At 31.5% G+C, this 24,051-nt stretch overlaps 2 protein-coding genes across 6 annotated transcripts; one reads left to right on the forward strand and one right to left on the reverse strand.

Moving 5' to 3' along the window:
- Positions 1-9,914: 9,914 nt before the first annotated feature.
- On the forward strand, positions 9,915-23,154 carry LOC140882059 (uncharacterized). Of its 4 annotated transcripts, none has more exons than XR_012150127.1 (3): positions 9,915-10,134; positions 10,416-10,486; positions 10,572-11,760. XR_012150127.1 is itself a non-coding variant. In XM_073287804.1 (3 exons), exons 2-3 carry the CDS (start codon positions 10,471-10,473, stop codon positions 23,059-23,061), a joined length of 1,044 nt encoding a protein of 347 aa, XP_073143905.1. In that variant the 5' UTR covers positions 9,915-10,134; positions 10,416-10,470; the 3' UTR covers positions 23,062-23,154. The 4 variants fall into 4 exon arrangements, 3 of the variants coding, with proteins under 3 accessions (XP_073143905.1, XP_073143907.1, XP_073143904.1); XM_073287804.1 differs by lacking the exon at positions 10,572-11,760 and adding an exon at positions 22,034-23,154; XM_073287806.1 differs by lacking the exons at positions 9,915-10,134; positions 10,416-10,486; positions 10,572-11,760 and adding exons at positions 18,208-18,322; positions 22,034-22,371; positions 22,501-23,154.
- Positions 11,756-18,497, reverse strand: LOC140882060 (uncharacterized). 2 transcript variants are annotated; one of them, XM_073287807.1, is made up of 3 exons: positions 18,043-18,497; positions 15,668-15,779; positions 11,756-15,593 (listed from the first exon to the last, which is right to left on the reverse strand). In XM_073287807.1, the coding sequence occupies exons 1-3, from the start codon at positions 18,223-18,225 to the stop codon at positions 15,541-15,543; spliced, it is 348 nt and encodes a 115-aa protein (XP_073143908.1). In that variant the 5' UTR covers positions 18,226-18,497; the 3' UTR covers positions 11,756-15,540. The 2 variants fall into 2 exon arrangements, 1 of the variants encoding a protein (XP_073143908.1); XR_012150128.1 differs by lacking the exons at positions 11,756-15,593; positions 15,668-15,779 and adding an exon at positions 16,454-17,971.
- Positions 23,155-24,051: the final 897 nt, after the last annotated feature.

Genomic DNA, 24,051 nt, shown 5'->3' on the forward strand with positions numbered 1-24,051 from the left:
TGCTCCTCAAGAAGGAGCAGAAGTTTGTGTCATTCCTGGCCGCCTATGAAGAAGTTTAGGAAACTGGGCTGGCAAAGCACATGGCGTGCTGGGAATTGGCACTTGAATTCGAAATTGCTATTGTAAACCTTGAGTTTGATTAATAAAAATTTATTTTGTTTAGCTCTTGTTCTTGCATTTCTTTTATCTTTGCTTCGTAGTAAATCTGCATAACAAGAAGATAAACAAAAGAATAATTAAATAAATTCCCCCTTAAAAGATGCGTCTAAATAAAAGGAAATTAAAACAATAATTCCAGTTTCAGTTTAGTCACAAAAAGATACTAAACTGATCTTTCATAAATCAGTTTCGGGTTAGGGCAAAAACACTCAATATTTATCGAAAATTCAAACTGAAATAAGAATATCAGGATAATTCAATAACTCCTAAGATATTTCTAAAGTAAGAAAACTTAGTCTCTGGAAGTGGTTTAGTAAAGATGTCCGCTGCTTGTTGTTCGGTTGAGATGTGTTCCAAGCGAATGCTCTTTTTGAGCGCATGATCTCGGATGAAATGATGTCTGACTTCGATATGCTTAGTTCTTGAGTGAAGAATAGGATTATAGGTAATTGCAATGGTGCTAGTATTGTCACAGAAGATAGGTGACTCTTTAGCATCAATTCCATAATCCCTCAACTGTTGTTGCATCCAAAGCAGTTGAGCACAACAATTCCCTGCAGCTAAGTATTCTGCCTCTGTAGTAGAAGTAGCTATGAATGTCTGCTTTTTGCTGCACCAGGAAATCAGTCTATCTCCAAGAAATTGACATGCTCCACTGGTGTTTTTTCTATCCAGTTTACATCCAGCATAATCTGCATCTGAGTATCCTATTAGGTTGAATGAGTTATTCTTGGCATACCACAGACCAACAACATGTGTTCCTTTAAGATACTTCAGAATTCTCTTGGCTGTTATATAGTGTGACTGCTTTGGATCGGATTGGAATCTTGCACAAAGGCAAACTGAAAATACAATGTCAGGTCTACTGGCAGTTAGGTAGAGTAGAGATCCTATTAGTCCTCTGTACATAGATGCTTCTACTGATATCCCCTTTTCATCTTTATCCAGTTTAACTGATGAACTCATGGGGGTGGTTGCAACTGTGCAGTTTTTCATGCCAAACTTCTTAATAAGTTCCTTGGTGTATTTGGTTTGGCTTATGAAAATTTCATTCTCCATTTGTCGAACTTGCAATCCAAGAAAGAAATTCAGTTCACCCATCATGCTCATCTCGAACTTTTCCTGCATTAACTTAGAAAATTTCTTGCACAATTTGGGGTTAGTTGACCCAAAAATAATATCATCAAAATAAATTTGAACAAGCAGTGTGTGATCGTCTTTTGTAAACTTAAATAAGGTTTTGTCAACTGTGCCTATAGTGAAATCGTGTTCAAGAAAAAATTATGTTAAAGTGTCATACCAAGCTCTAGGAGCCTGTTTCAGTCCATATAGAGCTTTATTGAGATAGAAGACATGATCTGGAAATTGATGGTTTAAGAATCAATCATGGTGGTTGCTCAACAAAAACTTCTTCTTGAAGTTTTCCATTCAGGAATGCATTCTTGACATCCATTTGATAAAATTTGAAGTCCTTGAAGGAAGCATAGGCAAGGAATATTCTTATTGCTTCCAGTCTAGCTACTGGTGCATAAGTTTCATCATAGTAAATTCCTTCCTCTTGCCTATATCCTTGAGCAACTAATCTTGCTTTGTTTCTAATGACCGTCCCATCTTCATTTAGTTTGTTCCTGAAGACCCATCGAGTTCCTATTACAGATTGATGAGTTGGTCTTGGAACAAGATCCCATACTGAGTTTCTTGTAAACTGATTTAGCTCTTCTTGCATAGCCTCTATCCAACAGCTATCAGCTAATGCATCTTCAATCTTCTTGGGTTCAATCTGTGATATGAAGGCTGGATGAAGAAACTCTTTAATCATTTGTCCTCTTGTCCTCAAGGGTGCTATGGGATTTCCTATCACCAGGTTTGGTGGATGCTTCTTTGTCCACTTTAGATTGGATTCAAGCTGATTTTCAGGATGTGCAGGTTCTCTTGAGTTTGAGTGTCTACAAATTCTTGTCCAATCTCTGTATTTTCATCATGTAAGTCAGTTTCTTGAGTTTGGTGTTGAGGTCCTTCATTTTCCTTGACTGGATGAGTTTTTTGGGTATCAACTGGTTGTTCATTTTCACTGTCATCTTCCACCTGAATTTCCTGAAACAGATCTGAAACTTGATTTACATTAATATCAGTTTCGTTTGATACAACTTCATCAAATACTACATGAATGGATTCTTCAACACTTAGAGTTCTTTTATTAAAGACTCTATAAGGTTTGCTCATGGAAGAGTATCCAAGGAAGATTCCCTCATCTGAATTTGAACCAAATGCAGTCAGATGATCTTTACCGTTGTTGTGAATGTAGCATTTGCAGCCGAAGATCTTGAATTATGACACATTAGGCTGTTTACCATTCCAGATCTCATATGGAGTTTTCAGAAAATTCTTACATATCATCGATCTATTCTGAGTATAGCAAGCGGTGTTCACAGCTTCTGCCCAAAATTTTTGAGAAACTGTGGAATCAAATAACATGGTTCTAGCAGCTTCTTTGAGAGTACGGTTTCTCCTTTCTGCAACACCATTTTGTTGTGGCATTCTAGCTGCTGAGAGTTCATGTTTGATTCCATAGTGTTCTAATAAAGAAGACAAAGTGTGAATGACAAACTCAGTTTCCTTGTCACTCCTGATTCTGTCAATCTTACTGGATTTTTCATTAAAAAGTCTTTTGAAAATCTTGATCAGTTGAGGAGCAGTTTGGTCTTTTGATTTTAAAAATATGACCCAGGTGAACCTAGAGTAGTCATCAATGATGACAAAAATATATCTCATTTCCCCTAAACTGGTTACTTGTATAGGACCAAATAGATCCATATGAAGCAGTTCCAAGCATCGGGTAGATGAGTTGTAACCCTTTTTTTAAATGATGACCTAACCTGCTTCCCAAACTGACAAGCTGAACAAACTTTGTCTTTAGAGAAATTGATTTTTGGCAGTCCTGCTACTAGCTCAAGCTTACTAAGACTGGCCATAGCCTTGAAATTTAGATGGTTAAGTCTCTTGTGCCATAACCAGTTGCATTTAGGATTTGAAGTTACGAGGCAAACTGGTTTGCTATACTGATCATTCCATCATACTTTGTATGTGTTCCCACACCTGTTTTTTGTTAAGATAATATCACCAGAAACATTTTTCACCAGGCATAAGTGTTTTTGGAATTCAACCATATGCTCAAAGTCACAAAGATGACTGATACTTATAAGATTGTATTTCAAATTTTCAACTAGCAGGACATCCTTGATGATTATGTTACCGTGGATAATCTTACCCTTACCCACGGTCTTACTCTGAGAGTTACCATCAAATGTGATGATTGGACCATTACTTTTAATCAGTTCAGACATCAGTTTAGGATTTCCAGTCATGTGTCTTGAACATCCACTGTCTAGGTACCATGATTCTTCTGAATTCTTTTCAGTACCTGTTTCCTGCATTCACAGAGTGGAAATAATTTTGGTGCCCACATCTAGTTGGGTCCATGAGGGATTAATCATTTAGGAACCCAAATCTGGATCACTTTGACCAGTTTACCAGTTTTAGTGTTCCTATAGGTGTGTGCAACATTTTGTGTTCTAGGACGTGGAGAATGATGTGCTTGAGATACCATATGAGGTTTTCTCTTTGAATCATCTTTGGGTTGTCGATAGCGCTTTTGAACAGGTCATTGGTTCCAATATCGAGTTTTGTTTCCTGTCATATGATTAGGTTGATATGCCTTAGCCCGTTCTGGGCTTTTAACAGTTTCAACCTTGGTTTCCTCAGGAGTGAAACCGATACCAAACCTTTTCTTGTTCGGTTACTCTATTGACTTCTGAATCATAGGAGGGGATTCATCATGTTCATTTTTCATGACTTCTCGCACAAAGTGTATGAAATTTCCTTTGCACATATCCAGTTTTGGCAGAGTACTGGATTCCCCGATGTCATCAGTTTTACCAAACCCTAGACCAGTTTTGTCATTCATGGGTTTTTGCAAACTGTGCATCTCTGTTAGCATACTTGATGATCTGTTCCCAGAACTCACTAGATCATTCAATCTTTGATTTTCCTTTGTAAGCTTCAGGGAATCAGTCTTAATTTGCTCATTCTCAATCTTAAGCTTTGCAATCTCTGTATCAAGATTATGTTTCTCAACTGATTGTTCCCAAGAGAACTCAGTTGAGGTATCTTGCAGATCATTTTGCTTTGCTTTGACTTCATCGAATGCCATGAATAGTTGTTGATACTCATTGGCCATTTCTTGAAGAGTTGTGATCAGTTCTTCTTTGGAGAAATCTTCAGAGTTAAATCGAGTACATGTTCACTGCTGGAAGCTTGCTCATGATCATTTGCCATTAAGCACTTCACTTCCTCATCATCTTCACTGGAGCTAGAAGAGTAGCTTGATTTTTCTGACTCACTGTCAGTTTCTGCCCATTTGGCTTTGCTATCTTCTGTCACCAGTGCCTCATGCTTCTTCCTTGAAGTATGTTTGGAATCTTTTGAACTTTTTTTCTTTCAAACTTTTTTTCCCTTTATCAGAAGATCTTTCATCTTTCTTCGATTTTGTGTAGTCTGCTATGAAGTGTCCTGTCTTTCCACAGTTGAAGCAGGCTCTTGGTTCTTCGTTAGCATCCTTCTTTTGAAAGTTTCTTATGTAGGATCCTTCCTGATTTCTTCTGATAAATTTCCTAAAATTCTTCACGAACAGTGACATTGCATCACTGCTCAGCTGTTCTGCAGATCTTTCAGTTTGGGTTGGAGTTTCAATCTTGACTGCTGATAGAGCCTTCATCAGTTGAGAAGTGGACTGATCTTCTTCTCGAGTTTTCAGCTCAAACTCATAAGCTTTTAGATCGGCAAAAAAGTCATGAAGCTCTATCTTGTTCAGGTCTTTTGATTCTCTCATTGTCATTGTTTTAACATCCCATTCTTTGGGAAAACCTCGGATGACTTTCATGATGACTTCTCTGTTGGAATATGACTTCCCCAAATCATCGAGTTCAATCATAATCCGACTGACTCTTTCATCGAATTCTGCCATAGACTCTCCAGTCTTCATCTTGATGTTATCAAATTTCTGGGTAGCCACAGAAAGTTTGTTTTCTTTTGTGTGCTCTTTCCTTCACACAACTGAGTCAGTTTTTCCCATATTTTATTTCCGGTTTTGCACAACTTGATTTTACTGAAAGTATTTTTATCAAGTGTTTTGTACAAAATATCTTTGGCAACATTATCAAGATTTGCCTTATTTTGTCTTCAGTGGTCCACTCTATTCTTGGCTTTTCAACATATTGCGGTCCTCCACTGGACATAGCTATAGCAATGTTCACCTTAGTAATGGTAATAGGTCCATCTGTAATGACATACCACATGTCATCATCCAAAACTGATAAGTGAGCTTGCATAAGAATCTTCCAGTCATCAAAGTCCTCAAAGAAGAACATGGGAATCTTGCTGAATGATGTCATTTTGATAAGCTGTTCAGAGACATCGCTCTGATACCACTTGTTATGATCGGTTTAGAGAGTAGCGGGGGGGGGGGGGTGAATACACTCCAAAACTGCTCGACTTGGTTGCGGTAGAAATCAATCGGTTTAGTGATGGATTTCTGGTTTTATATTGAAGTCTGATGTATATTGGCAAACAAAGTATGTGCGAAAATATGTCAATCTACAGATTTGAACATTTATGCAATATCGGTTTGGTCAAGATAGTAATGACGAGATAAACTGGTAAATGACACAATGAAATATTTATGGATGTTCGGATATTTCAATCACTCCTACGTCACCCCTTCTTCCACCTTAGAAGGATAGCACTAGAAAACTTTGAGAATTACAAACAGTTTGCAAAACCCCGATCCAGTTTAGGACTTGTACACTGCCTAAACAAGAACTCCTAGACTTACACTTCAGTTTCAGTCTAAACTAATGATTACAATGATGATTACAACTCGAACGACTTTAACAAAAATTGATCCCAAATGATGAGAATAACACTTTAAGTGTTTGTGCTTCCAGCTTGTGCTTGTATATATATTTCTTTTGATCGATTTCACAGTAAGAACGTTGATCGCGTATATGCAGAGTTTCCGTGTGTTCTTCAATAGATCTTGATCTCTATTTATAGACTTTGATTCCAACGGTAACATTTTCAAAATGATCTTTAGATAGAGTTTCAAAATTGTTCCCGTTGCTTTTGTCACTCTCAGGGACAATTTTTGTAGCCGACATCCATGGTTGAGGCACGGCACTAACTTCTGCAAGTGTGTCAGAGTACGGAGAATAGTACAATGGTAAGCTGGTGAAGAAGCAGTTTATGCAAGCTAAACTGGTGGCCTCAGTTTGGGCGGCTTGTCCTTGTTCAGTTTGAAGAAACAGTTTAGCTCTGTAAACTGTTATTCCCGATTTAAAAACCATTCGGTTGAGGCATATTCAAACTGTTCGGTTGACTGGACTTTGACCACGTAGTCAGTTTATACTTCGAATCCGGTTGATGTGCCACGTAGTCAGTTTATACTTCGAATCCAGTTTCACGACTTTGTAAACACCGAAACTTAATTTCCCAACAAATTTGCTCGGATGTTATCACTATTTTAAATTTCTGTTAAAATTTAAAATTTGATAGCATTAACATTAAAAATAATTATAATGTATCTATTTTCAATTCAAAAGTTGAAATTTAATTGTATATCAATATTTTATAAATTTAAGTAATTTTATATCATCATACATATGTGAAAATATTCATAAATGATAGATATGCTAATGTATCAAATTATGGATCAAAATATAGATGATTTTTTGGGTTCACGCATATGTGAATATTTTCATAAATGTTGTACAAAATAATGTATTAAATTTCGGTTCAAAATTTGAAATTTGCTCGGATGTTATCTCTAATTTTTATTTTTAGTTAATATTTGTGTGTCCATATGTGTGAACATTCCATAAATTTTATATATGATAATTTACCAATTTTCGGTTCAAATTTTGAAATTCTTTTAGATGTTATCACTATTTTTTAAAAAAATTATTTTTTGTGTGAATATGTGAAATTGTCTTAAATGATATATATGATAATATACTAATTTTTATTCAAATTTAAAATTTGGTGGGATGTTATCACCAATATTTATTTGAGTTAATTTTTGTTGTCATATATGTGAATGTTATATGATAATGTACTAATTTCCGTTTCAAAATTTGAAAATTGATAGGATGTTAATTATCATTATTTTATTTTTATTTTTTTGTGTCCATAAATATTTGAAAATTTTCATAACCGATATGTGATAATGTACAAATTTTTTGTTCAAAATTTTAAGTTTGGTCCGATGTTATTATTACTATTTATGTTTAGTTAATTTTTATGCATATATAAATGAAAATTTCATAAATTCATATTTGATAATATATCAATTCTTTGGTTCAAAATTTAAAATTTGATTGGAGGTTAAGGAGTACCAAATCACGAGTTAAGCTTGGAAATTTGAAACTATTGTTATGTTGATACGGAACATGGATAATTCTCTTGGATATGCAGTGACACTAGATTGATCGTGATGAAGCTCGAAAACCATATTTTAGAAGAAAAAATCAAAGAGAAAAACAATTATGGTCATAAAGTACTTATTCCGAGAAAGACATCGACTTCTTCTAATCCAATACTTTCTTTTAAATTCCAACAACGACAATATTATTTTATTGTACCATACACAATGAGAAATCAACAAAATTCACGGTCAATCATATCCCACTTAGAACATCTTTCGAAGAACCTCATTTTAGTCGGATCTAAAAATTTTATATGTGATAATGATAGCAACCATAAAAATTCGAACACAAACGTTGTATTTAAGAAAATTTTCAAATTTTGGATTATAATTTTTATTATTTTCTAATTGTACGATCAATAATTCATTTAGTTTATTTATGCTTTAGTTATTTATTAAAATTTTTATACTTAGTAATTAATATTTTTAATAATTAATTATATAAAATACTACTCTGCGCATCGCACGGGAGAAATACTAATTATTATAAGACCTGAGTTTTGCTGCCAGGTTGTGGTGGATAATTCATTTTTCTTAATCATGCATGATGACACACATCCTTATTCTCTCACCATCTAATTCCTAATTTTGCATCTAAATAAATTAGATTGCACTTGGAACTTTTTCACACTTTCTGTTACTTTGTTAATAGTTGGGTAGGTCGATTATTCAATTTCATTATTTACATGATGATTAGATGAGAACATTTAATGGCAACATATGTGAGGAGAGATGATTAAATTAACTTTACTAGATGTAAACATGTAATTACACTTTGCGTCAAAATAACAAATTTTGAAGTATGAGAAAAGCATTAAGACAATTCACTATTTTAAAATTTTGCTATTTATTTAATTTTATCCATCTTCAGTTTGGTTTGTGCTCCAAGCAGTACCCAACTCCCTACTTTTCAAAAGTGTGTGGGTTGATTGATTCAAAGTTATTTGTGATATTTGATTATTGAACTCTTACATATGCACATAAATATTTTTTTCTCATTTGTACGATAAAATATCATTCCATTTTAAATGATATTGACTTTTTGTAAGTTGAGGCTTAATTACGCAAAGTTGGCATTATTTATTGTTTGCATCCTTTTGTAGTATCTTGGTTCCAAGTTTTCGTATACGGCTGATAACTACCTATCTATTCTTGGTAGCCCAAAATTTAACGTTCATATTCTTTTTCATTGTTTGAAAATTACTTTTCATGTATTTTTTTTGTTTGCACTTTTTATAATGATGTGTTAGCATGTTAATGATTTAATCTATTATTTTACTTCAAATTATAATATAATAACATCAAAATTTATGCTGCAACGTAAATTCGCTTCTTAGAGATATTATAGGCGCACAATGAAGAAATCCATGTGGCTGTGAAATATGATTAAGTTTAATGATCAAAATACAGGGAGATCATTGAGTTTCAACAAAACATAAAAAAAAAATCCATATGGCTGTGAAATATGATTAAGTTCAATGGTTGAAATACAGGGAGATCATTGAGTTTCAACAAAACATAACTTAATTTTTAACATGTGTATACTAGGATTGTTATTTTTTGACTTCATTTATTTGTAAGGTTTTTTTGAACTGTACATGGTGTGTAAAATAAAAATTTTAAAGTATTTAGCTATGTTTTGTAGGTTTGATTTATTTTGGGAACAATGTCGTTACAACGTACACACACATGACACGATTGTGATCACATCGTGACCGCAACACCTATTACACGTCTTATACTTAAATATCTAGGTTTATCAATTTTAAAAATCATAGACTGGATTGTATTTATTTCTTATCATTTACACAATTGAATTATCCAGTGAACTTTACAAACAAACATTATAAAATTCATGCATTGTTTTACACACAAACAAGTTTATTATATTTTTGTCTCACATGCAACGTATGTGTCACGGTTGTTGGTAATATATTATTTTTAAATATTACTCATGGTTAATATTTTAACCTAAAATAATTTTACTTTTTTTCTATAAATTTATTATGTTTTTTTTTCAAAAAATTAATTTTAATAAAAAAACAATTTTTTCATACGTTATGTATAACGTATGTTTGCAAATACGTTACTTGTTATAATAAAGCACAAAACGAAGATCTCTAGATTGATGGATACGATGGGATGTGAATTGTTTTGGGCTTAGATTTAGTTTAAGTAATTTAAGATTGGATGGATGGATGGATGGGATGTGATGTTTAGTAAGTTAAATTTAGATAACCGATGAAAATTGTGTTGGGCTGTATATTTCGGCCTGTTCTCTTTCCTCGCCTCTCTGTTCTCATCGCCTATGTATCTTCGCCTCTCTCTGTTCTCATCGCCTATGTTCTCTTCTCAATTTGCATCCGAGAAAATAATTCTCGGCCCTTCTTCGTTTAATTTGATTTCCAGATCCGCCATGGATTGGAATTCTATTGTTGGTAAGTATATATTTTGTATGTACCTCCAGATCTGAAGCCTTGCTTGATTTTTTTTTTATTTTATTTTTTGGCATTGACTCGGTATAAAAAAAAATTAGATCTAGTATATTCAATTGCAATTACAATTGTTTGTGTATTGATCTTTGGTTCTCAACATCATTCCACAAACATCCGAATTTAATTCAACTCTTAAACATAACCTTTGTGACTTTCTTTCTTCACGAAAGTAGTTTCGTTGGTTTCAAATTGTTTTTAATTTTTAATTTCCTCTTCATTTACAGAAAACAGATGTTCACGACGATTCCGAATTAGCCATGGTTTGGCAAGCACGAAGAGATGGACAACTTGCTAGGTTTGTGTCAACTAATTAATCTTATCGATTTTTTTTTGAATACATATTGAATTTATTGTAACACAAATTTTGCATATACAAATAGGGCTGCAATCGAGCCGAACCAAGTAACACACTACTCGAGCTCGACTCATATGTGACTACTCGAGCTCGAGCTCAATGGAGTAGTAAATGTATATGAGCTCGACTCATATGTGACTATATATATGTATATGTATATTATATTATATATATTTTTGTGATCGAGTAGATCGCGAGCTACTCGATCACATACATACCGAGGTCGAGCTCGATGGTTGCTCGAGTTACTCGAGCTCGAGCTCGTTGACCTAGCTGCTCACGAGTAGCTCGACTCGTTTGCAGCCCTATATACAAGTGTGGTTCTAAAACAATATGATTAATTAGTTATTTTCATATAGAATTTTATGAAATTTTTGAAATTTTTTAGCTCGACTCGTTTGCAGCCTTATATACAAGTGTGATTCTAAAACAATATGATTAATTAGTTATTTTCATATAGAATTGTATGAAATTTTTTATTTTATTTCGGATGGTTCTAATAAATTGAAATAGAATACAAATAATTTTAAAATTAAAAATCAAATATGACATGATCTGGGTGATTAATTTTTTGTGTTTATGTGCATTTTCCACCAGCAACTCATTCTCACATTTTTTTCCGCCTTCTAACTTTTAACCACATTATGTTTTAAAAAAAAATTATAATATGTGCACATATTTTATCTTTTGTATCAAATGGTACCATATTTTCAATATATTAATTTGATCTGTTTTTTACTGGTATAAAAACATGTGATGCCACTAAGTACAAAATATTTGTGTGTAGATCATAAACTTAAAACATAATGAACTTCAAATTATATTTGAGTTTTAGATGTAAAGCAAATTTTCCCTTCAATAAATTGGTTCAATAAACATATACATTGGTATACATAAAAAGTAAAAATTAGTTCTTTAACTGGGCTTGCACAAAAAATTGGTTCAAAATATTGGGCCCGCACGTTTTAAGAAGAGTAAATTGGCAATCACTACCTAAATCAATTTACAACTCACATTTCACTCCCTAAATCAATTTTATTATAATCTATGAACTTACTAATTTTTTCCCTATTTATTCCATACACACTAATTAAATTAAATTTCTAAGTTTCAAATACATTGACTTGAATACTAACATAATCCCAATATATACTCGTATTCTAATTTGATTGTTATTATTATTATTAATATTCTTATTAAATTGAAAATTTTGCTTTATCACACACTAAATAAATTTATTGAATTAAATCAAATTAAATTACTATTTCACTCTAATAATTTATTTAATGCACTAAATAAATTACTCATTTCTAATTTACTAATTTAATAATTTTAATATTGCTCCTATTTATTCCACAAACTAACTAAATTTACCCCTATTTATTCTCACACAAACCAAAGTACTAATTCTAATCTATTAAATTATTTGCCTTTATTTATTCCACAAACTAATTAAATTACTAAATTTACCCATATTTATTCCACATAGTAACTAACATCCCAAGAATTTAAAGGATAATAAATAATTTATTGGCTCTTTTATATAATAATAATAATAATAATAATAAAAATAATAATAGATAGATAGATAGATAGATAATAGAGAGATGATGGTATGAGACTGTATAATGATAGTCACTGATAAATTTACATCTCGATTTCAAAGATTGTTTCTCTACTGGAATCAAATATTATATATATTAAGAAAATTCACCTCAAGTAACGTTGAATGTAATATAGTAGCATCATGGCCGATTTAGTGATCACTTGAACTAAAATAAATAATAATTTTAATGTACACCACGTAAGATGATTTGTATTCCATATCCATTTATTCCAAGCCAATATTCATTATTCCAAGTCAATTTTTAAAATATTTTCACGTTCATTGGATCATTGATTATTTCGCTAAAATTAAATCAATTACTCCTATAAAAATTAAAAATAAAATACGAAAACATAAAATTTTACAACAGTTTACACAAACTATATAATATGAACGATGATCTAACGATCCGAACGCTTCGTTGGCTAAACCGTAAAAATAAAAATACGAAAGCACAAACTTTTACAATAGTTTACATAAATTATATAATATGAACTATGATCTTACGATCCGAACGCCTCGTAGGCTAAACAGTAGGCAAAAACAGTACCCTAATACACCCCACAAATTTTTTTTTGCTTTGACCCGGGGAAGATATCTCATCCTCATTTTATTAGAGGACTGGGGTCTATGTCATGCAGAATAAATTAATCCCTTTCACGACATTGAATCTCAAAATGCATGCCTCTCACAACGAGGATTCCATCCACGATCAAAAAAATAAGCTGAGCCATATCGCGATTTAATAGATTTATGCCAAAGATTACCACCGCTTAAACCTTGTAAACACAAAGCATCCATCGACGCTGTTATATAGACGTAAACCAACGATAACATTAAATGATGAGCATTGATGACTGCTAATGAATGATAATATAACACGAAATATATTAAAGTAATTAACAATTCCAATCCACTTTATTTAATCCTTTCACGACATTGAATCTCAAAATGCATGCATCTTACCACGAGGATTCCATCCACGATCAAAAAACATGTAAGCTGAGCCATATCGCGATTTAATAGATTTATGCCAAAGATTACCACCGCTCAAACCTTGTAAACACAAAGCATCCATCGACGCTTTTATATAGACGTAAACCAACGATAACATTAAATGATGAGCATTGATGACTGCTAATGAATGATAATATAACACGGAATATATTAAAGTAATTAACAATTCCAATCCACTTTATTTAATCCTTTCACGACATTGAATCTCAAAATGCATGCAGATTACCACGAGGATTCCATCCACGATCAAAAAACATGTAAGCTGAGCCATATCGCGATTTAATAGATTTATGCCAAAGATTACCACCGCTCAAACCTTGTAAACACAAAGCATCCATCGACACTGTTATATAGACGTAAACCAACGATAAAATTAAATGATGAGCATTGATGACTGCTAATGAATGATAATATAACACGGAATATATTAAAGTAATTAACAATTTCAATCCACTTTATTTAATCCTTTCACGACATTGAATCTCAAAATGCATGCATCTTACCACGAGGATTCCATCCACGATCAAAAAACATGTAAGCTGAGCCATATCGCGATTTAATAGATTTATGCCAAAGATTACCACCGCTCGAACTTTGTAAACACAAAGCATCCATCGACGCTGTTATATAGACGTAAACCAACGATAACATTAAATGATGAGCATTGATAACTGCTAATGAATGATAATATAACACGGAATATATTAAAGTAATTAACAATTTCAATCCACTTTATTTAATCCTTTCACGACATTGAATCTCAAAATGCATGCATCTTACAACGGGGATTCCATCCACGATCAAAAAACATGTAAGCTAAGTCATATCGCGAGTTAATAGATTTATGCCAAAGATTACCACCGCTCAAACCTTGTAAACACAAAGCATCCATCGACGCTGTTATATAGACGTAAACCAACGATAACATTAAATGATGAGCATTGATGACTGCTAATGAATGATAATATAACACAAAATATATTAAAGTAATTAACAATTTCAATCCACTTTATTTAATGAGAACACAATTACCAAAAAAAATTATATTGATAGAGATTGACCATGTGTTTGACCGTATGTAGCCAACTATACAGGTAAGCCCAAAAGTTCAATATAATCTAATAGTCCAAGAATACACGTTAGTTTGAAGATAATAGATAGATAGATAGATATATATATTGTGTATTATTAATAAAATAATAAATGACAAAAAATATAGAATAAAAAGATTTTAAAACTATAGAAATTATTTTTAAGAATAAATAAGGGACAAAAAATTTTTTGGTTTGGTGAATCAAACAAAAAATATATGGTTCCGTTCCGTTTCAGAACCCGCAGTTATAAATAATGTTATTTTCACTTACATGTATCTAACGAACAATACTTGAATGTAAATGAAAAAATAGTCGTACGTGATAAAACTCAAAATTTGATTTATTCTACATTATTACAACTTCAATAGATTTTTGAAAACTCATAATGACATTTTTTCCCTTTTAAGGGTAATAAAAAATTAAAAGAAATATAATTATATTTAAGAATATTTTATAATTTATCATAGAAATACTAGCTAACAACAGAACGTTAACAGTAATAAATATAATATCAACAGTATTCTCATGTCTAATAAAATGTTGAGCAATGCTACATGTACAACTAAATTTGTACAACAATTTTTACACCACAAAAAATTCAATACAAAATTTTAATTTATCAAATCTCACGATATATTGAAGGCAAAATCTCACGATATGATATCAAAATCTCACGAGATAATAGCAAAATATTTGTTGTAAATATCATTGTACGATATATTGGTTGTACCTCTAGCATTATTATAAAATGTTTCACAATCTCGAGTGTATGACACACTAAGATTCTCCAGTGAGTGGTGGCCAATACTATCACCATCTTGTCATTTTCCAGTTTTTGCCTCCACTCCTCGTCTAGCCAAAATGATCAAAATTCATAGTAACCTTCAAATTATAGCCCAAAATGATAAAAAATTCATAGTAATCTAACTGATACAATAACCCAGAAGTGGTTCTTCTGAGGTGCAGACTTGTTTGAATCTCAAAAAGTTTAAAGAAGTGGTCCCAATGATGCAGCATCAAAGAAAATAAAACGCCCTTAAAAGAACCCAAGCCCATTCATAACTGAGTCTGAATTTGTTCCAAAATATAACATGACACAACTCCTAAGACAATGGGATAGAAATCCCAAATGCCCAACTTAGACTTTGTTCCAAAAAGCCAAACATTTCAAGGAAAGCATACATAACATACACCACACTAGGCCAATCCAATCCATCTAGATGTTACGTGAAGAAGCCTGCAATTCTTGTTTCTGTTGCATTCTTTTAGTAAGCGCGCTACTTGCGAACCAGCCAATAAAGGGGCAAGACATGACGAACAGGGTAAGACCCTGCAACAATATCATCATCTCACTTACATAAGAAAACCAATTAGTACAACTTAGATCAGAAAATAAATACTCACCCCGAAAAAAACAATGAAACCAACTTTGTTCCCCCCGACAGATGCTTCTTCTCTCACAGAATTTTTGGCACGTTCGTGCCTCAAAGCTGCTTTTATAGCCATCTTCAATCGGCTGAAACTCGTCATCAACAATTGGCTGGTTAGGGTTTGGTTTGGTTGAACGACAACAATGAGGGATGATAACATTTTTAATACATTTAAAAATAAAAAACTGATTTAGGCCCAATTAAGAACTGATTTTTTTACTAATAAAAAATGGTCGTTGCTTTAACGGTCTCGTAATGATCTTAGTGGAACGATATCTTAGGACGGTCTCTCAATGGTCTTCTCTAAAGTCGCAAGGTTTTTTAGCACGGTCTCTTAATAGTTTTTTTGTAAAATAGCATGGTTTCTATACATCCAATATGGTCGCTTCTTTATGAGTCTATATATTTATGATTATTTGAGTGATAATGGGTTATTATATTTAGTCAAGTAATTATTAAACATAATACTTACATATATATATTTATGTATTTATGATATATTGTGATACCCAACACATCATATGTTGTACATGTAATACATATAAATAAATCATTTACATGCATGAAATATGATATGATATATAGAGATATAGATACAGATATATTATGATATATTGTGTTATAATGTAACATATTGTAGCTATATGTCATAAACATGTGATATTTTGTTTGACTAAATATTTTGTATGTATAATATCTATATATATATATATATATATATATATATATTGAGATGTGTCATAAATATATATATCATAATTTGTATAGGTATACTATGACATATTGTAATGTATTACAAATCATAACATACAAATTATAAATCTATATATCTTATAAATCTATATATCATAACTTACATATTTATATTTATGTATATTATGACATATTGTGATGTGCAACACATCATAATATGCTAGCTAATTAGAGTATATGTCATTGGGTTCATAATGGTCCTGAACCAAACCCGTTTTCCCTTACCCAATCCATCCCTAATTAAATTAATCGTACTGACACGGTATTTCATATTTATATACATGATATTGGTGGATCTGACCTATATTTATATTTAAAATAACACTTTTCAAATAAAATAATAATATTTTTTTATTAGTAGGGTCAAATAAGAGATCCGTGTGACCCGCGTGAGACTATGGAGTTTTTGTTTTAAATTAAAACACTAATCTCATTCACCAAAAATACTGCATCGATTGGCAAACGGACTCAATTAAAATACCATGGGCGAAGAAGGTGTGATCGGTTAAGAAAAAATATATATTTTATGGGAAAAAAAAAGATATTTTATCTAGAAATTCAGCATTGTAGAGACAATGGCTCGATATTTAGCTTGGGTAGACGAGCGAGAAAGAGAGCGAAAGAGAGCGTGAACCACAATATCCATAGTTTTCTCACGTATTATATGTGAAAGTCTAATAAAATGTCTTATATGAACCCATAAAATCTCCAGATTGTAAGACAATCTAAGATTCTCTAGTAAGTGTGCCCTACACCAACACGATTCTTGTCATTTTCTAGTTTTTGCCTCTACTCCTCGTCTGCAAATTATAATTATAGCGCAAAAAGATCGAAACTCATAGTAACCTAACTGATAAAATCGAAATTCATAGTAACCTAACTGATACATTAACCCAGAAGTAGTTGTTCTTCAGAGATGCAGTAGTTCTTCAATGTTGCTGATAGTTGAATCGATTCTACTAATTTGTTTCCCACCACCAAGGGACAAACTAATTAAAATTCAATACAGCCTCATTTATCCAGAGTTCAGATATATGTAGTGATCCTTTTAAACTGAGTTCTCAAGGGGAAAAACCATCAGGATCTAAGCAATTATAAATGCTAAGAAAACTGGATAAGTCACATTTCAAGGTGAGATTACCCTACCCTCAGCAAGCTTAATTCAATTTTTTTAATAGATAGGAAAGTTGGTCCCAATGATGCAGCATCAAAGAAAATAAAACGCCCTTAAAAGAACCCAAGCCTATTCATAACTGAGTCTGAATTTGTTCCAAAATATAACATGACAGAACTCCTAAGACAGTGGGATAGAAATCCCAAATGCCCAACTTAGACTTTGTTCCAAAAAGCCAAACATTTCAAGGAAAGCATACATAACATACACCACACTAGGCCAATCTATCTAGATGTTATGTGAAGCCTGCAATTTTTTTTCCTGTTCATGGCGTCTCTCCCCTATTTTCTCAAGCGCGCCATGTCCGAACCAGCCAATAAAGGGGCAAGACATCAAGAACAAGGTAAGACCCTGCAACAATATCATCTCACTTACATAAGAGAACCAATTAGTAGAACTTAGATCAGAAAATAAATACTCACCGCGTAAACAACGCCTTCCACGAAACCAACTTTGTTCCCCCGGACAGATGCTTCTTCTCTCACAGAATTTTTGGCACCAAATCCGTTCCCCCGGACAGATGCTGCTGCTCTCACAGAATTTTTGGCACGTTCGTGCCTCATAACTGCTTTCATAGCCATCTTCAATCGGCTGGAACTCGTCATCAACAATCTTCAATCGTCTGGTTAGGGTTTGGTTGAACAACAACTATTGAGGGATGAGAAATCAGAATGGATGGCCTTTTAAAAGTAAGTGGAAAAGGTACGGGCCCAATATATCTACGAATAAAAATGTATTTTTATGTTTATTGAACCAATTTTTTGTGAGGCCCAATTAATTTTTTACTTTTTATTTTATTTTATGGCACCGTTTGGTTTGATTGATAGGATAAGTAATTCATAGATAAGTAATATTATGTAAATTAAAAAAAAATAGTTAATACATTATTTGATTTAGTGGATAGATTATAATTTATTTGATTTAATTGATGTAAAATTATTAATTAATAAATAGATAAATAATATGACGAAAATAAGACGAAATTAATTGGGATAAGTTATACATAGATTAATAATACATATATGTATTATTAGTAGGTACAAGTAGTCACCTCAATTTTTTGAGGTATTTACACTCAGGTTTGTGGTGCAATATATGATTATTTATATTTTTTTAATAAATTAAACATGCATTTATATTTGTATATGGAGTAAAATGGAAGATTTAGAAATATGACCTTCACCTTATTCCACTTTTAAAAAATAACCTTCATTTTTTATATTACCAAAATATTCCTACTAAATAAATTATTAAATTATCTTTATTCACAAATCCAACCACTAAAATTTAAAACCAGATTTCACTTCTTTTGTAAACTCTTTGTTTTGTCTCGCTCGTAAACTCTTCTTCCTTATAGTCTCCAGAAATCATATTTTTTTCATATCACCATCTTCCTCTATTCTTAATTATATATCTCTAAAAAATATATCCACACTCTAGTGGCCATCTTCTTCCTCCCACAATCATATTTTTCAAGAGTCCATCTTCTTCACCACACACGATTGCTACTTACGATGTTGAATGAAAGAGTTCTTGTAAGTTTATTTACCTATTTTGCAAAAATATTGTGAAATTTGTTAGCAATAGTTTCTGGGTTTTGATGTTTTGTATGATTTGAAGACATATATGATTTTTGAGGTGTTTACACTCATGTTTGTGGCACAACATATGATTATTTTATTTATTTATATCTATTTAATAAATTAAACATGCATTTATATTTGTATATGTCTTATTTTATACTTTAATTTTTTTTATGTATAACAAATAATTAAGTATAAACTAAAATAAAACAAATATTGATTCTTTCTTAATTAATAGATATAGCTAGCTAACACTACATTCTTTGAGATTTTCAAGTATTAGCCAAGATTAATGCATTTAAGAACAAACATTAAAGAAATGAAAATATAATTTGTTAAGAAATGTTAAAACGTTATACTTCAAAATTTTAATAAATTTTAAATTCATACAATGATAACATTAAATAAAAACATTTATTATAAAAATATAATTTTTTCATATAATTATTGATTAGTATCTTAAATTTGATATAAAATATTCTGTTATATTTTTAAAAATTCATAAGTTTGTTAAAAAAATAATGATATTATAAAGGCATGTTACTAAGCATATAGTAGAACGAACGTACGACAAACAAAGAAATTTGTAAGAAACATTAGGTTTGTCTGCTGATCCTGCGTGGAAAAAATAGAAATGATCATACATATCGTGCTTAACTTTACTTTTTTCTCACCGTGAAGCTAGACGTATCAAGAAAATTATATAATTTTATTTCAAATATTTCATCCTTCATATTTTTTAGACATAAAATAATAAAAGTAACACAAAAATTTTGAAGATATTACTGAATAAAAAAAAATCTCTCTGTGTACATATTCTCGATTTTATTTAAGTTTTTAAAATTTTAACATTTTTTAAATTAATTATATTGTCTAAATTAAAATGATTATTACAAAATAAAAATTATAAATAAAAGTAGTAAATTAAATTTAGGGAATAAATGTGTGATTAGATAATAGGCGACCTTCAAAATTTTTGTTCTTCGGTTATGATGAGAGTAAACATTTAAAAAGTATTAGATTTAAAATTTTTGATTTGATAGTAGATGTAGTTTAAAAATAAAAAAAATCCTTTTATTTGCAATATCATTAGTAAGATAGTAACTTAATTAGATTGAAGTAAAACATTATTACTAATTTTTTGAGTTTTTTTTTTTAAATAGATAGTTGAAATTATATTGTCCACAACTAATATGTATAAGGATTGTTTTCATTGTATTAATTTGAAATTTATTTAAAATTTTTAAGTATAATATCATTTCTTAATAAGTTATATTTTCATTTCTTTAATTTAACCATTGTGCTCAATTGTTAATTGATTAATACTTGAAAATCTCAGAATAAGTACTGTTAGCTATATCAATTAATTATGAAAGAATCAATAGTAGATTTATTTTTCGTATTTACTTAATTATATATGTTTTTTAATTTCTTAGAAAAATAGAAACGATCCTAGGTTGCACGGTAAACTAAGGGAAATTACGATGTTAAGAACAAATAATTCCACCCAAGCTTGCTTTTCATTACATGCATATTGTTAGTCCACAACCCAAAAAGATAGAAATACATTATTTCTACAAGGCTAGAGTGAAAATCCAATTGATCAAAGGTTTTTTGGTCGCGGCATTTTCAAGAAAGGAATCAGATCTTGTGTCTGATGTTCTTCTCTACTGCGATTGCGAGTAATCTTGAAACCCCTTGAGTCCACATATTGTATTCTCTTCGATTCCTACACTCGAACTCGACTACCCCTAGTGCAACTGTTTTCAACGTGAAATATCTTCCACTGAGATCTCACACTACTTTCTCAGAACCCGATATAGGAAAAATCCACACATCCTAAGATCATGAGCTCATTATCACTAAAAAGACAAAAGCAACATATAAAATAAATTTGTAGAAAACAAATAAAATGTTATATATAGATGTAATATAGATGATTGATTTGATTGTAATTTTTTTTTCTATACTAATCCCTCTACCCTATAAATAGAGGTGTTTAGTCCATATATTATTGACTCATCTTTTCTATTATATTCTCTCTTGTCTTTTATTCTCTCATCTTTCTTCACTAAATTTATAACACGTTATCAGCACGAGTGCTCTAGCTTCAAGGTAGAACTCATAAATAATTTTCATTTGTAATCTTTGTGTGGATGCTCTCGACAAAGCACACTATGCAACTTTCATATTGATGCTCTCGAAATAGCACAAATATTATTATTATTATTATTTTTTACAATAGCTTCAATGATCCGGTAGTAGCACAATATTAAAAGTTAATATTGATGATCTCAAAGTATCTCATATTTTATGTTCATATTATGCTCCTGAAGAAGCATTAATTTTAATTTTATGTTGATGTTCTTGAAGTAACACAACATATTTTTATTAGCAATCTCGATAAATCTATGGATACAATATAAATATATAAGATTTTCAATATTCCTGAAGAATATTATCCAAAATCTTAAGTTTATCAATATTCCCGAAGAATATTGACATTTATACAATTTTATGTTTGTGTCTTATATTGGGATGTTATATATTTTTTATGCATTTATTTTTACTCAACACTAATTGATATTTGTTTATGTTCTTAGGAAAGTTAATAAATATGATTCCATTAGTATGATTAGATGCTTGTTAACATAATTATATATATATATATATATATATATATTGCACGTATATATATTTATTTGTTAACTAATTTTATAACATTGTTTAATAAATTAGTTAATAACATAATTATTTATTTTGTATATTTTTCTACACGTATATATAATTTATTATTATCCTTAAATTCATTTGTTTTTCTTTTTAACAGTCGCAATGGCAAACATTACAAAACTTGAATTTGAAGCTCTTGACATCAGTGGAAAAAACTATGTGTCATGGATTTTGGATGCTGAGGTTCATCTTGTTTCTAAGGATCTTGGAAACACAATAAAAGAAGAATATAATGAATCCCCGCAGGATCTTGGAAAATCACTTATTTTCCTTCGCCACCATCTCGATGATGGATTGAAAGCTGAGTATCTCACTGTGAAGAACCCACAAGAACTTTGGAAAAACCTTAAAGAAATGTTTGACCATCAGAGGGGTGTAGTTCTCCCAAGAGCCCGTTATGAGTGGATCCATCTTCATCTACAAGATTTCAAATCTGTAAGCGATTATAACACCGCATTATTTAAGATTTGTTCAAAGCTCAAACTTTGTGGAGAAAATATTTCTAATCAAGATCTTCTTGAAAAAACTTTCTCCACCTTCCATGCTTCAAATGTGATCCTGCAGCAGCAATATCGTGAGCGTGGATTTAAAAAGTACTCTGAGCTTATTTCTTGTCTACTAGTTGCTGAACAGAACAATGAATTACTATTGAAAAATCATCAATTACGCCCAACTGGCTCTACACCATTTCCTGAAGCAAATGAAATATCATTCCCTGAAGTGAATGCCAACTCAACTCAAAACCCCCATATTAGAAGAGGACATGGGCGTGACCATGGTCAAAACAAAAATTACCAGCAACATGATGGAAAGAGACAGAAAACAAACCACCAGCAGTGGAAACCGAATAATGAAGAAGAAAAAAGGAGAAACATGAAAGAGTATGAAGATAAGTGTTTCAAATGCGGAACTGAAGGACATTGGTCTTGTACTTGTCGTACTCCAAAGCATCTTGTGGATCTCTACCAAAATTCGATCAAAGGAAAGGGAAAAATAGAGAAAAATTTTGCTGATGATGATGGCCCTATTGATATAACTCACTTGGATGTCTCTGATTTCTTTGCACAACCAGACGGGAATATTGATCATTTGATTGGGGGTGGTGTGCTAGAAAAAATAGAGTGATCAAGTTCTGCCTTTAATGCTTTTGTGTCCTTAAGATTAATGCTTTTGGTTATCTATGTTGTTTTTCTATAATAGTCACATTTGACTTTTTGGTTTTGGTCTTATTCAGTATAATTTTATTTTCAGTTGTAATAGTGGTTAATGATTTGATAACTTTATTTAATATAATTTTCTCCTTATGAATATTGAAGTTGTAACTTAATCTATTATGCATCTCTGTTAGATTAATGGGAGAATACCAAGACATATGCCTAGCCGATAGTTGCATGAGTTTTTTTAATTGTTTTTAAACAGTTTAATTGTGAATACATGGTCAATTTTGCTTTCTTTTGCGTACTTTTTCATGAACAAAAACAAAAACAGGAATAGATACACTCTTTTTACACTACTGTTGTAGTGACCCAACCCGAAATAACTAATTACTTAGAGTTAAGCATGCAATTAAATCTTATCAGCGGAAATAACAATAATTCAACTAAACAGTTAAATTCAAATACAACCATACACTGGCAGAACAACAGAGCCAAAATAATATTATACAACCCCAACGAATAAATAGTACTAAAGAGTTCTCCCTAAACACTTGCCAGGAAGACTCGACACCAAAGGCAAAGGAGCACTTTCTTCGTCCTTTGCTGCCCCATTTGATCGACACAGATTTTGGAATGCCACAACAGAGGAGTATTGCTTTGATTTAATGGAGAGAGGGATGCACAAAGAAAAGGGAATGAGCTTGAGAGAGTGTGATGCTCCGGCGTTACTTGAAGCTGAGAGAAGAGGTTGGGAGACATTTTTCAGGAGTCCGCCGGATGCTGTTATATCGTTGATTCATGAGTTCTATGCAAATTTGATGGTCAAAGATATTAATCTGAAAGTTCGAGTTCGAGAAAAATTGGTGGCTTTTGATAGGAGTACGATTAATAGTCTGTATGGCATGCCGGACTTGGACATTGAAGATGATGAGTATCAGATATTCAAGAATGAGCCATT

Source organism: Henckelia pumila, chromosome 2 (genome assembly GCF_033568475.1).
Source record: "Henckelia pumila isolate YLH828 chromosome 2, ASM3356847v2, whole genome shotgun sequence".
In the NCBI taxonomy this organism is placed as follows: domain Eukaryota; kingdom Viridiplantae; phylum Streptophyta; class Magnoliopsida; order Lamiales; family Gesneriaceae; genus Henckelia; species Henckelia pumila.